This window comes from Prinia subflava, chromosome 12 (genome assembly GCF_021018805.1).
Source record: "Prinia subflava isolate CZ2003 ecotype Zambia chromosome 12, Cam_Psub_1.2, whole genome shotgun sequence".
NCBI lineage: Eukaryota > Metazoa > Chordata > Aves > Passeriformes > Cisticolidae > Prinia > Prinia subflava.
In genome coordinates, this window is record NC_086258.1 from 8354303 (window position 1) to 8368276 (window position 13974).

Consider the following 13974-nt stretch of genomic DNA (forward strand, 5'->3'; position numbering starts at 1 on the left):
AATTATTTGTCCCCCTCGGGTTGGGTTTTTCTTGCTCTGTTTGGGTTGTTGGGGAGCAAGGGGAAGAGGAAAAGGAGAGGGTTTAAAGCGATAATTGCACAATAAACAGCAGCAGCTCCCAGCCAAACACCCACAAAGGTGGGTTTGATGAGGGGCATCACCTCCCCCTTCCTGCCTTAACTCCAGCCCTTCCCAGGCAGGCAAGGAAAATTCAGGGAGCTGGAGCACCAAACCCACAAACCCTGGGACAGCAGGAGGGGAGGGAGGGATGCCCAGGGAGCAGCTCAGGGATGGGGATGGAGTGAAGGAAATCCTGTACAAGCAGCAGGAGCAGGAGCCAGGACTGCTGAACACTCAAGGCAACAGCGAGAACATTCCCAAATTCTCCAGGGCCAAAGATTGCCAGGCACACCTTGGGTGGCTCTGAGGAAATGTTTCCCTCTGCAAAGTTTATTAAAGAGGCTCCCAAAAGCACCAGGAGAGGGACAGAAACGGCTCTGCTTCCACCTATTCAGGTGTTTTCTTTGCCTTTTTCACCCCAAATGAGAGAGAGCTGAACCCCAACAATCTGAATCCCCCAAATGCCAGGACCGGTTTCTTTGCATCCTGCAGCCACTCCCACATTAATCCTTAAATCCTTTAGGGATCCACACAGCTCTTCCCACGATTGTTTCCACACAAACCCCACCATTCCAGTTTGTCTTTCTGGCTCCCCTGGCTGCAGGAACCATCGCTGGCTGCTTGGGCAGGCAGGAATTTCCTGGGGAAGCAGGGACAAGCTGCCACCTCCCCTCTGTGCCAGCCCCACCCCCAGGAACCCTGGCACCATCCAGAGTGGAGAGGGATTTTGAGGTTAATTCCTAAAAAAAAAAACCCCAAAACCTCTTGGGGTTGGATTGAAAGACCCAAGTGAAAGGCTCCAGTCTTTGAGCACCTAAAGGTTGTGCACACCAAGGGATTTTCAGCCCGGGCTTGGGATGGCAAAAGGCATCCCGAGGAAACGAGATGGGAAGAGTGGAGCTGTCCCTGCTTCCCCTGAACCCCTGGAGCTGTCAGCAGCGCTGGGAGGATGAGAGCAGCAGGAGAAAGGCAGATCCTGCTGGGTGCCCACAGGGAACCAGCTCAGGATAATCCCCAGCAGCTTTTGGCTGGCTCTGAAAGGCAGCTCTGAACCCAGCGCAAAGGGCTGCAGACACTGGAACGCTTCTCCAAACACCCCAGTGGGCCTATTAATTGCAATATTGGATCTTCCTCCTCTTCCAGCAGGTTCCTGGCAGCGGGCACGCAGCCAGCTTGGCTGTGGGGTTGTTTATTTTCCAGCTAATGGAGCAGCAGGAGCGGTTCCAGAGGAGGGAAGTGGGAATGTCAGGAAAGGGCTGTCCAGTTCCCACAGCTCGTTTGTGACAGGCACCTGCTAGACAGTCATTAGCGCTGTAATTAATCCAGCTCTGTGCCACAGGAGCAGAGGATCATGGAAAACCTCGTGGATTTTGCCCCATGGATTATCCCTGGCAGCTGGCTGGATGGGAAAATTGGGAAGAGGGCAGAACAAAAAACACAACAATTCAGCTGTACAGCAAGGGCTGGAGGTGGCATCACTGCCTGGTGTCCCTGAGCTCAGAGGTGACAGTCCAAATGGAGCCACCAGCATTTGTCACCAAGCTGTGAGCAGCTCTGGAGCCTTGCTCCCTGCTCATCCCCGGCTGGGGACACAGAGGCTCTGGCACACAGGCTCCAGAGAAAGCAGGAGCTGCCAAAATCCCACCACTCACCCCTGCCGCGTCCTCTGGGAGGAAAAACAACCAAAATCTTCCAGGGGGGAAAAAAAAAAGACAGGAGTAGGCCAAAAGTGAACTAAAATGGATTTAAAAATCCACAAATTTTTGCCTTTTTCTGTAGTTTGGATGGGATTTCAGCAGGTGCCACCTTTGTGGGGTCTGCAGGGCAGCCCTCGCCTTGCACCAAATCCTCCCTTTCATCTCCTCTCCTCCCTTTTATTTTTAAATATGCAAATACACCAGAGGAGCCTTTCGAATTCCTGACTGCAAATAGATCTGAAGGGCTTTTGAGCTCCTGAGAGGCTCCTGCCTTTACCCTAACCAAATAAACAGCCACAAATTCGGGGATGTTGTGCATCCACCGTGGATCTGTGTCACTCCAGCCCTGGCTCCCAGCAGCTCCTTTGTCTTCCCAGTTTGTGGGGAATTTTCTGGGGTGCAGAGGAGGGAGATTCCCCCTTTTCATCCCTTTCCAGGATGGGATCAGCCCCGTTTCAAACCGGGGTTTTGAGGAGGAAATTTTTGGGAGGATGAGCAGAGGGAACGTGAGGCTTCAGCTCGACAACACCGAGCGTGAGTCATAATTCTCCCCCAAAAAACGGAACAAATAACAACTCCACGCCAGCTGGGAAGCACAGCGCTTCTGAAAATCTCTGATTGGCTCTGATTGAAGCATTCAACAGCACCGGGGCTGCTGGAAAATCCTGAATGAAGGCGCTGAGGCCCGGAGCTGGCTGAGCACACCAAGCTGAGCCTTACGGGCACCCAGCACTGTAGTGGGACAAATCCACAGCAGCAGAACTGGCTGGAGGAAGCCCCAAACCCAAGTGATTCCTGTTATTCCTGATATTCCATTTTTTTCTCTGCATTACCACCTCAACCAGCTTTTGTTCATCGATCCCTTTGCTGTTTTTCTCTGCTTTAGATGCTGGAAAATCGAGGCTCGGGGGGAATTTGTGCCTTGGGAGTCCCAGCCCTGTGCTCAGCCTTGCCCACCCCTCCTCTCCCTGCTGAAATCCCTATTTATGGCACCCTGTTTGCCACTAGAAACCTCAAAAGTGCGAAATGCTTCCAAGGTTTCAGCTCAGATTTGATCCCCGGGCGACCTGTGGTGTACAGTTAAATAAGGCTGGTTTATGTATGCTGCACCCTAAATCTAAAGGTCAAGGGTTTGGTGGCCATAAATATTCAAACCTCACAGGCTGGGTCTTTTCAACCTCCTTTTAAATATTTATGACGCTGCTTCCATGGCTGCAGGAGAACGTTATAATAGTATTAAGAGGGGGAAAAAAAAAACCCTTCTCCATCTAAAAGCTCAGCATGAGCCATTTTCATATATTATGCATCGCTAAGTGCTGTTTATGGCCGGTTTTGGCACCGGATCCCGGCAGAGTTCATGAATCTGGGGCTGGGCACGGTGTTGGCATCACCCGGGGTGGGCACAGCTGAGCTCCTGCAGGGCTCCCTGTTGCCACAGACCCACGAAAATCTTCCCTAAATTTTGCCCCAGGCCCTGGAGATGGTTGGAGTGAAGATGCCACCACGGCTGGTCCCTTATCAAAGGGACAAGGCACGGTTTGTGCCAGCTGCAGGGTGGCACAAAACCTCCCGGGGTTTTTGGCTGGGAAGCATCAGGGGAGGGCAGGCAGCACCAGCTGCAGGAATTCTGCTCCCGGCGTTTGTTCCAGCCCAGCTGTGCCCTGCTGGCTCCTGGCACAGCTCTGCTGATCCCTGGAAATCGGCAGAACCAGGGTGAAATCCCGGGATTTGGGCTTGCCTGGTGTGTGTGGAGTGAACTGGGGAGCAGAGGATGAGCCAAGCACGGAGGTCAGCAAAGCTGGAATCCCTCCTGGACTTTAATGAACTCCTAATTAAAACTGAGATGGGCTTTTGTCCTCGGGTAGAGCAGAATTCAGCCTGATTTTTGGTGCTTCCCACCCTTATCTCTTTCATTTCCAGGAGTGGTTTAGGGGAAAGTGCTGGCTCAGCTCAATTTCCCTGGGCTCGTGAACTTGTATTGTAAATTAATCTCTCACATGAAGTCATTTGGGGAGGGAAGAAAACTGGATTTTCCCTCATTCCATTGAAACAGACCCTGGAGCTCTGAAAAAAAATAAAATATAGGAGAATGATGGCCAAGCAAATGGACACCCAGCATCCACGGGCGTGCATCCAGAGTGGGATGTCACGGGCTTCATTTCCTCAGGAAATCAGGTTGCAAATTAAAGCTAATCAGAGTTAAAAAACACCACGGCTCCCCCAGCCCGAGCAATGCTTGATGTACTCAGTATTTTACATCCTCAACAGCAAAGCAGCATCTGCTCCATAAAATGAAATGTGTGTGCCACCATATGCAGGCAGCATAATGTGGGCGCAAATTAAATAAAAACATTTCGGGGTATATGGTCCAATCTGGAGTCTGGGCCCTGGGAACGGCTGAGATTCACTCCCAAGTTCTCAGCAGGTGGCAGAAAAGCTGAACCCAAACCAGGGCAAACTTGGGGGTTTTATCAGCAGAAGCTGCTGCAATTCCCTCCCTTTGAGCCAATGGGATTTTTGGAAATTCAGGAATTATTGGTCATGTTTTTAATATTTTGATTTTTCTCCCTCCTTTAGTTGGGTTTGGTTTTTCTCCCTCCTTTAGCTGGGTTTGGTTTTTCTCCCTCCTTTACTGGGTTTGGTTTTTCTCCCTCCTTTACTGGGTTTGGTTTTTCTCCCTCCTTTACTGGGTTTGATTTTTCTCCCTCTTTCAGTTCTGGTGTTTTCCAGTTCCCTCCCTGTGTCTCTGCACCTCCCCGTTTCCCGTGTTACTCCTTTCACCATTCCTGGTGCACACTCCTGGATCCTGACCTGCTCTCCCTGAAGCTTTGGTGGATGAATTGAAGTCTGGCAGTGTGTGCTCCTCAGCCCTCTCCTGAGCAGGGAGGTGAAGAGCTGCAAAGAATGAGAGATGTTGGCTTTAAAAAACACAAAAAACCCCAAACCCTTCCCGTGTTTCCAGATGTGTCTGAACCTTGCTTTTCATCCCTGCCCCCTCTGCCCTTTGGGGACAGTTTGAATTCTGTGCTGAGGGACCGGGTGAAAATGCACGGAAATGGCTTTGTCTGACTCCAAACCAAGAGATCAGGTCTTAAGAGATGATAAATCCATGGAATTCACCTGAAATCAGCTGGAATTGCTGATTTTTGGGGTATGGGTGGATCCTGAGGCAGCTTTACTTCAGGTCTGTCCTTGCGAACAACTCTCTCTGGGACCTGGGGGTGTTGTCACCTTCCTGCCTCAGTTAATCCACGACTTTTCCGTGCTCTCTGCGTGGCCAGAGGCTCTGCTGGGGTGCTGAAGGTGAGCAGGGACAAGCCCAGGAGGGGCTGAGGCACCAGAGGCTCTGGCAGGAGGATTCTGGGGGTGAAAACAGCCCCAGGAGCTGAGAGAGAGCTCAGCACAGGGAGCTGTGCAGGAGCCACAGCCTGTGTCCATCCCTGTGTCCATCCTGTCCTGTGTCCATCCCTGTGTCCATCCCTGTGTCCATCCCTGAGCCTGTCCTGTGTCCATCCCTGTGTCCATCCCTGTGTCCATCCCTGTGTCCATCCCTGTGTCCATCCTGTCCTGTGTCCATCCTGTCCTGTGTCCATCCCTGTGTCCATCCTGTCCTGTGTCCATCCTGCCCTGTGTCCATCCTGCCCTGTGTCCATCCCACCCTGTGTCCATCCCTGTGTCCATCCCTGAGCCTGCCCTGTGTCCATCCCTGTGTCCCTCCTGTCCTGTGTCCATCCGTGTGTCCATCCGTGTGTCCATCCCTGTGTCCATTCCTGTCCTGTGTCCATCCCTGTGTCCATCCTGCCCTGTGTCCATCCCCGTGTCCATCCCTCTGTCCATCCCCGAGCCTGCCTGCAGATCACAGAGCTCCAAATCCCCCTGGGATGCGTTTCCCAGTCCCCCAGGACCAGACTGCCAAAACATCCCCGTGTATGGGATGAGAGCTCCCAGGGGCAGCAAACGCTCCTGTCACACAGCCTGCAGCCCCACGACAGCCACTCTCCTGTGTGACATCCCTGCCACACTGCTGACAGAGGAATCGATGCTTTGGGGCTGTCTGGAACAGCAGTTCAGCACTGGACAGCCCTTGAAGGAATTCCATCAAAATATCAGGCGAGGCAGGGGTCCCAGGAGGAGACAAAATCCGTCTGGAGTCACGGATTGTGCAGGAGTGACGAGCAGGGGGAGGCTCTGCAGGTGCCTTTGGTTCCCAGCACAGAGGAGGGGGCTGCCTGCTGTCCCTGGCCCTCCCCTGCTGTCCCCTGCCATCCTCTGCTGTCCCCTGCCCTCCCCTGCTGTCCCCTGCCATCCTCTGCTGTCCCCTGCCCTCCCCTGCTGTCCCCTGCCATCCCCTGCTGTCCCCTGCCCTCCCCTGCTGTCCCCTGCCATCCCCTGCTGTCCCCTGCCCTCCTCTGATGTCCCCTGCCCTCCCCTGCTGTCCCCTGCCCTCCCCTGATGTCCCCTGCCATCCCCTGATGTCCCCCGTCTGTCACTGCCCTTTCCTGATGTCCCCTGCCTGTCTCTGCCATCCCCTGTGTCCCCTGCCAACCCCTGCTGTCCCCTGCCATGCCTTGATGTCCCCTACCTGTCTCTGCCATCCTCTGCTGTCCCCTGCCATCCTGTGTGTCCCCTGCCATCCCTGCCCTCCCGTGATGTCCCCTGCCCTCCCCTGCTGTCCCCTGCCATCCCCTGTCCCCTGCCCTCCCCTGCTGTCCCCTGTGTCCCCTGCCCTCCCCTGTGTCCCCTGCTGTCCCCTGCCATCCTGTGTGTCCCCTGCCATCCCTGTGTCCCCTGCCATCCCTTGCCATCCCCTGCCATCCCATGTGTCCCTTGCAGTACCCTGCCGTCCCCTGTGTCCCCTGCCCCTGTGTCCTCTGCTGTCCCCTGTGTCCCCTGCCATCCCTGTGTCCACCTCTGGCAGCTGCTCCAGGGGACAGCAGGACCTGCAGAGCCCAGCCTGGCCTCTCTCTCCCCTGTGCGTCCATGGGCAGGAGCTGCGCTTTCCCTCCTCTCCTCCATCCCACAGGAACAGGAGCTCTGCTCTGTGTCTGGAGGAGCAGGGCTCAGCTCTGGGCATGGCTCCTTCAGCTGAGTTATTCCACAGCTTGGTTATCCTCCCCTGAGGGAAAAAAAAGAATCCAGGCCTTATTTCTACTCCAAACTGTGGACTCTTGCTTTGCCTTTTTTATTTTTTTTAAGAAGATAAAAGAGCCCTCATGCACAGACAGCTTCCCCCTGGCAGCCTCCTCCCAGCCCTCCCTCTTCCCAGGAAAAAGGCGGAGCCTCTTTAGCAGCACTCCACGGGCAGAGGTTCTCCAGACCTTGAACTCCTTCCAAATTTCGAGGAGGTATTTTTCAAAGTCTGAGGAAGACACTGTGGGCATCAAAAGATCTGAGCTGTGTTCCCACTGGGTGATTTTTTTTTTTTGATTTTTTTTTTGATTTTTTTTTTTTTTCTTTTCCCCCTTTTATTTCTCGTGGTTTCTCTGATTTCTGTCCTGGGAGTGGAGCTCTTCCCTGGAGGAAGGGCCATGCAGGGCCTCCCCCTCTGGAGCTCCAGTTCAGTAAGGAGGCTGTTGACATTCATTCAGAAATACTTCAAAAGAGGAAGAAATTAAACCAATTGCAGGGCTGCTGCTTCTGCCCACATGCAACCCATGAAGGTCGATAAAACTGGATGTGTATAAAACCAAAGGAGGGGGAAAAAAAAGGAGATTCCCCTTTGATCCCTTAGGAAAAGTCCATTTCAGAGCCTTCCCTGTGCAGAACAAGCTGGGGCTTCTTCTTTGAGGCCTGAACCAAACTGAAATCACCCTCCATGGGCACAGCAACTTTCCAGGTGATGTTGAGCTGCTTTGTTGAACATTTTTTTGAGTGAAATCAGCTCTTGTTGCTGGGTTCTGCCTCTCTCTCCAATCTATTTTAAGCCCTGGGAGCTCCAGCTGCACCTCCCGAGCTGCACCAAGCCCGCGATGCCTCTGTCCTGTGGCCCAGGAGCTGCTCAGGTGGGTTTGGAAGTGCTTTAAGCAGTGAAAAACCCCCAGAGCCACACAGAACTCGCTTCTCCTCCTCCCTGCCCTGAGGTTGGGGTTATTTTTTGCCCTGCTGTGATCCTTGCCAGGGGGAAGGTGGTGCCTGTGGTACTCAAACACCTCCTGGGGTGCCAGGGGAGGAGGAGGTGTTCAAACCCTGGTGCTCCACTGATGCTCTTGGCTTTGTGCTGCCTCTCCATAAAGTCAAAAGGGGTTTAATGCCTTTTTTAAAAAAAATCCTCAGCTTTTATGGGCTCTGAAGCACTGAGTTTAAAGGCAGGTGCTGAGGGAAGTATCTCAGGAGGGATCTCTGACATTCCAGCTGCTCCCTGGGCTGCCTTTTCCAACCTCACTTGAAAGGGATGGGATGATTCCCGTGTCTGGAGCTGCTAAAACCCTCCTAGGAGGACTGGCACAACTTTCCCTTCAATATTTGCTGATAGAAACACACAGGAAGCTTTTCCCAGTTTGTTCTCAGGGTTTTGGCCCCACTAGGCTCAGCCACAACTCTGCAAATCCCCTGGTTCCTGCTGAATCCCCTGATCCCAGGACTTGGAAAGCACCAGCTCATCCCTCCACGGATCCCATGTCCTGCTGCACCCCCAAGGGCTCCAGGTAAAAAAACCCCGGAGAAATCAAGGGTGGAAAAATCCCCTGGTGGATTTCCTAATTAACAAGGAATTTCTGCCGTGGTGTTAAATAATCACCACGAGGTGACCTCTGCAGCAGGGTGGGAGGTGATGTTTTGCACTTGCAGCACCACAATCTAAAATATTCCAGAATATTTCTGAGGTGCTGGAAGGATCTGGGGTTTGGGGAGCATTCGGGGGGTGCGAGAGAGAGAAATGAGGGGCAGAGCCTGAGGTGAGAGGGGTCCCCGGGGCAGGTGAGGCTGCTCCGTGACAAAAGGATCCTCTCTGACAATTCCTGCTGCCTGCAATTCCCTGGGAGCTGAGCCTGGCAGCGGATGGAGCTCGGAGCCCTCCCGGGGGGGTTGGTTTGGGGTCTCGGTGATTTTGGGGGGGATCCGATCCCTGCGCATCCCCCCTTGCCCCGAGGGGTCCCCGGAGATGGGGGGCGCGCAGGGAGGGGCCAAGGATGGGGTTAAGGATGGGAATTACGGGTGGGAATTACGGGTGGGAATTAAGGATAGGGTTAAGGCTGGGAATTAAGGATGGGGTTAAGGATGGGAATTACGGGTGGGAATTACGGGTGGGAATTAAGGATGGGAATTAAGGATGGGGTTAAGGCTGGGAATTAAGGATGGGGTTAAGGCTGGTTTTAACCCCCTGCTCCCCGCGGGGTCCCCGCAGCCTCACCCTCGCTCCCGCGGCTGCTTTTCCCCCTCTCCCTTTGCCGTGTTTAGTTAAATTTCCCCCGCCTTACTTGATGTCACATCCTGTCCCACAGCCATTCCCTGCTAGTAGCCAGCCCTACCAATTCCTTTCTTTTTCTTTTTTTTTTTTTTTTTTTTTTTTTTAATCCCCGTCCTCTCCCCATCACCCCCCTTTTCCAGGCAAACTTTTGGCAATAGCGGAGATAATCACTGCGTGCTCCGCTGAATTCCTCTTCGCAAATGTCTTTGGAGCAGGGGAGCCATTAAAAAAAAAAAAATAAAATAAATAAATTACCAGACAGCCAGCACCGAGAGCAGAGGAGAGAAACTGGGATCCCAATAAATATGCAAAGTGAAGGCTCTGCTGAGCAGATTTCTGGCATCGCTTCCCGAGGGTGCTGAGAGCCACCCGCAAAATCAGGCTGGTTTTTGCTTTTTTTTTTTTTTTGTTCGGTTGTTGTTTTTTTTAATCGCGTTTTGTTATCCATCTTTTTTTTTTTAAATTTTTTTTTTTATAAATTAAAATATTAATAAGAATAAAGGAGTGAGGAGGCAGCGAGGCTCGGGGACGGCGCAGGGGAGGCTCGCCCGGAGGTGATCTGTATGCGAGCTGCCTAGAACGGGGGTGCGAGAGATGCAACCGGCAAGCAAGCTGCTGACCCTCTGCTTCCTCATCCTGATGGGCACAGAACTCACCCAAGTAGGTCCAGATCTTCCTTTCCCCCCACTCCCCCCCGTCCTCCTCTCCCTTTCTCCCCAACGCCATTTTCTGCTAAACCTCGAGAGCAGCGGAGGGAAGCGGGAGATGCTGCACCTGCCCCGCCGCCCCTCCCTTCCCCCGGGCATCACCTGTGCCCGGCCCGCCGCACCTGGGCACAGGTGATGGGCGGGGGGCGCAGGGTACCCCCGGCGTGGGCAGAGGAGGGGCTGCCCCATGGGGGGGTGTTGGGGACACCTCCCCTGCCCGCACCCGCGGGGCTGGGGGGGGCTGCGGGACCCCCGTGCGGGGCTGGGGGATACTGGAATTTGGGGGAATGCTGTGAATTTTGGGGAAATGCTGTGAATTTTGGGGAAATGCTGTGAATTTTGGGGAAATGCTGTCCCGGGTGGTGGCAGGGACCGGGGGGAAGTGCTGGCCCTTCTTGTCACCCCCCACACCCCGCCGGGTCCTCGCGTGGGGGTAGCTGTGCTGGGTTTAGGTGACATTTAAATGTCCCTTGGTGCTTCCATCTGTGACAGCCTGGTGGGAGACAGGGGCAGCTTATTTATGCCCCTCTCTCCACTCCTCCTGCTTTTATTTTTTGCCTGGATTTTCCTGCTTTTCTTTCCTGTCCTGGCCCCTGGGCTGAGTGAGTCTTGGGGTTGTGAGGGGGAGGAAAGGAGGCACCCAAACCCCATCTCTTGCAAGTGGAATTAAAACTCCATTTGACTTCTTGAGGCTGGCTGGGGAGAGGCAGGCAGGGTGGTTTCCTTTTGGGGTTTTGGTGGTTTTTTTCCTCACCAGTCGCTGAGGAAAGGAAGAAAAAAAGTAATTGCAAGAGGATGCTCTAGATTGTGGGGTTAATTGTGGCACTGCCTGGAAGCACAAAAAAAAAATAAAAGGGGGAAGAAAAAGCAGCTATAAATAGGAGGGGAATGGAGGCTTCTTAGTGTAGGAGCAATTAGCAGCTGGGCTCTCATCCTGGATGCTTTATGGAGATCATTTTTCCCTTTCTCCCAGTGACAGAGCTCTCCCTGTCACTGCCCTCCTGCTGAAGTTTGAGCCGCTGAAGCCTTTTGGCTTTGCACCCTCCGAGGATTCGCACTGCCCCCCAGCAAGGAGAGCTGCAGAGAGGCCGAGCAGCCCGGAATGCGGGGCAGGGAAGGGGGGGAAGCCGAGAAATCCATGGGCTGAGGGGATGAGGAGGGGTGGGGAGGAAGCAGAGCTGCGAGGAGAAGCCCATTGTGTGCGAGGATGCCGGGGCCGTGCGCATGCGCCGCGCTGGACAAAGAGCCAGGACCACCAGCACGGCGGGTCCTGGCCACCAGGGCACGGCCAGCGCTGGCCACAGTGCCAGCAGGGTGGCAGGGATGTCACCTGCCTCAGTGCCCCTCCAGCGTCCCCAGGGGTCACAGCCACAGCCCGGGCAGTGGGGTGCTGTCACCCGCTGGTCGGCCTTGTCAGCATCGCTCTGCTCCGGGGGGGCTTTCCAAGGAAAAACCATGGAAAAACCAAGGAAAAACCAACCAGGGCTGCTGCCATGCCCTGCCTGGCTGCTGCCTCCCCTGTTTGCTTCCTCTGTGACTGCAGCACCTCAACTTTGGCAGCAACTTTGCACCGGGGTGGGCACAGGGAGCCCAGCGCGCCCCGGGCACAGCGCCCTGCCCTGCTGCTGCCTTGGAGCCCTGCTCAAGCCCGGCTTAGCTGAGCCGCCCTGCTGGGGGCTGGCTCAACTCTGCAGTGCCCACCTGGGCAGGTGCCCCGCTGCCCTGGCGTTGTGCTGCTGTGCCATCCCCAAACCCTCCTGTCAGCGCGGGCACCGCCCAGCTCGGAGCTGCCGCGCTGAATTCCGTGCCAGGCTGGCACCTCCGGGCTGTGGGGAGGGGAGAACCCTCCCTCTGCCGGCCCTACAGAGACCCCAGAGCCGGGGAAGGGGGTGCAGGTCAGGCTCTGATCCCAGCAGCTTCCCCGCGGATGCTGGAGGTGCTGCTGTCCCCTCCTGTCCCCGCTGCAGTGACAGCCAGGCCACCAGGCAGGAAGGAACGGGCACAGAGCTGCCTTTGAAACGGGGCTGGAGGGGTGAGCACGGGGCTGTCCTTGCAAGGTGTGGGTGCTGCAGCACCCTGGGGTGCCCCCTGGGTGGGAGGAAGGGTGCTGGGGGCACAGGGGTGGTGATGCACAGGCTGAGGGCTGCAGCTCTGCTTTGCTGGGGGTTTGGAGAGCTGCCTGAGGTGGGGGAGCTTTACCTGTGTGAGATACGGGGGTAGCTCCCCCTAAATCCCCTAAATGCTCCCTGTCCTGTCCCCTGATCCCCCGTGGGCCGAGGGGGTGGCAGGAGCCCACAGCGAGAGCTGCTCTGGCATTTCCTCTCTCAGGGTTCCTTTGTGCCTTGCCGGGGTCAGAACCCAGCCCTGAAATGCCCCATTTTTGGCTGGGTGCATTCGGGGTGCTGGGATGGGGGCCAGAGGTGCTGTGGGCACCCTGGGGTGCAGCCCCTGGCCCTGGCCGGGCACACAGCCCTGGGCAGGCCCTTCCTGGGGCTGCCTGTCCTTGTCCTCCTCTTGGGGACACCCAGGGCAGCTCTCCTGGTGTCCTCAGGGGAGCAGAGCCAAGTTCTGCTCTCGAAGGATCTGCCAGGAGGGCAGAGCTTGGGGCTGCTGTGGGACAGCCAGGACGATCAGCACAGAGGGGCTGGGATGCTGTCTGTCTGTCTGACCTGTCCTTTTGTCCTTTTGCTGCGATATTTCAGTGAAAACCTCCTGGTGTTCCTCAGAGGTGCTCCCACACCCACTTCCCCCAGTAATTATGGGAACCACACGGGAAGCAACACCTTCCTGGAGCAGGCAGGTGTGAAACATTTAGGGCTTCTGCAAGAGGAAAAAAACCCCTAAAAATATTAATTATATTAATTTCCCCTAAAAGAACCTCGAGGCCCTGTCAGGGCTTTTTGCAGGGGAAGGGAGAGCCCTGCCAGGGCTCAGCAATGCCCAGCCCAGCTCCCTTCTGCCCAAACTCCCCAGTGCCCAGTTTGGTGCCCAGGCTCTTCCTCCCCCTGCCACGTGGAAAGGGGCAGGATTGAGCTGCAAATCTGCAGCCTGGAACAGGAGGCAGCTGTCTCATAAACCAATTTGTGTCTCGTCTCGCTAACTTCAGCTCGAACCAATAAAGAGCAGAGGTAATTTCCAGCCCTGGCTCGTATTTATTGCTCGAGTTATCAGTCCTTGTAATCAGTATTAGCATCATACGTAATACAAAACTAATTACTGGCAGGGGGAATTAAACAGAGGAGGGCTGGCAGTGGGGAGAGCTCCTGGAGCTGGGAGTGTCACCTTTGCTGTGCTGAGGTGGAGCTAAGAACAAAAGGGGACAAGGCTGGGACAGCCCAGGGGTGCCCAGCTGGGAGCTGTGGCTTTTTTGGGATACCTGAGAGGACGGCTCAGGCAGGCAGGGGAGGGTGGGTTTGGAGAAGCAGAGGCACAGAGATGGGCCTTGGAGCCAGCAAATCCCAAATGTGGGGGGAGAGCAGCTGAAAATCCTGATTTTCCTGCTTTTGGGGACTGGGGCTGTTGGTTGTTATTGCCCTGCTGGAGCTGAGCCCTGCTCTCAGCCTCCAGACTGACTTCAGCTGGAGTCCTGACCCTTTTTCCCTGCTCAGGGTTCCTTTTTCTCTTCTCAGGGTCCTTTTTCTCTGCTCAGGACCCCTCTTTCCCTGCTCAAGACCCTTTTTCTCTTCTCTGGATCCTTTTTCTCTGCTCATGGACCCTTTTTCCCTTCTCAGGAGCCCATTTTCTATGCTTAGAAGCTTTTCTCTCTTCTAAGGACCCTTTTTTCTCTGCTTAGAACCCTTTTTCTCTTCTCAGGAACCCTTTTTTCTCTGCTTAGAACCCTTTTTCTCTTCTCATGAACCCTTTTTTCCCTGCTCAGGACCCAGTCCTGTTCCCAGCCCACCCTCCCCATGCTGGAAGGATAACAGGGGACAGTTCAGGCCTGGGCCAGGAGCAGAGCTGTGTTTGTTAGAAAGCAGCACACACAGAAATTCTTCCCTGGGACTGGAGGTGTGTGCCTGACCCAGGGGAAATGTGCCAAAAAAAG

At 54.9% G+C, this 13974-nt stretch overlaps 1 protein-coding gene across 1 annotated transcript in view; it reads left to right on the plus strand.

Moving 5' to 3' along the window:
- The first annotated feature begins 9309 nt into the window (after nt 1-9309).
- The window catches only part of OLFM1 (olfactomedin 1), a 32790-nt gene continuing 28125 nt past the window's right edge, over nt 9310-13974 (plus strand). The window contains exon 1 of the mRNA XM_063409518.1: nt 9310-9882. Coding sequence (XP_063265588.1) covers nt 9817-9882 — 66 coding nt within the window. The 5' untranslated portion in view covers nt 9310-9816. The remainder of the gene's footprint in view (nt 9883-13974) is intronic.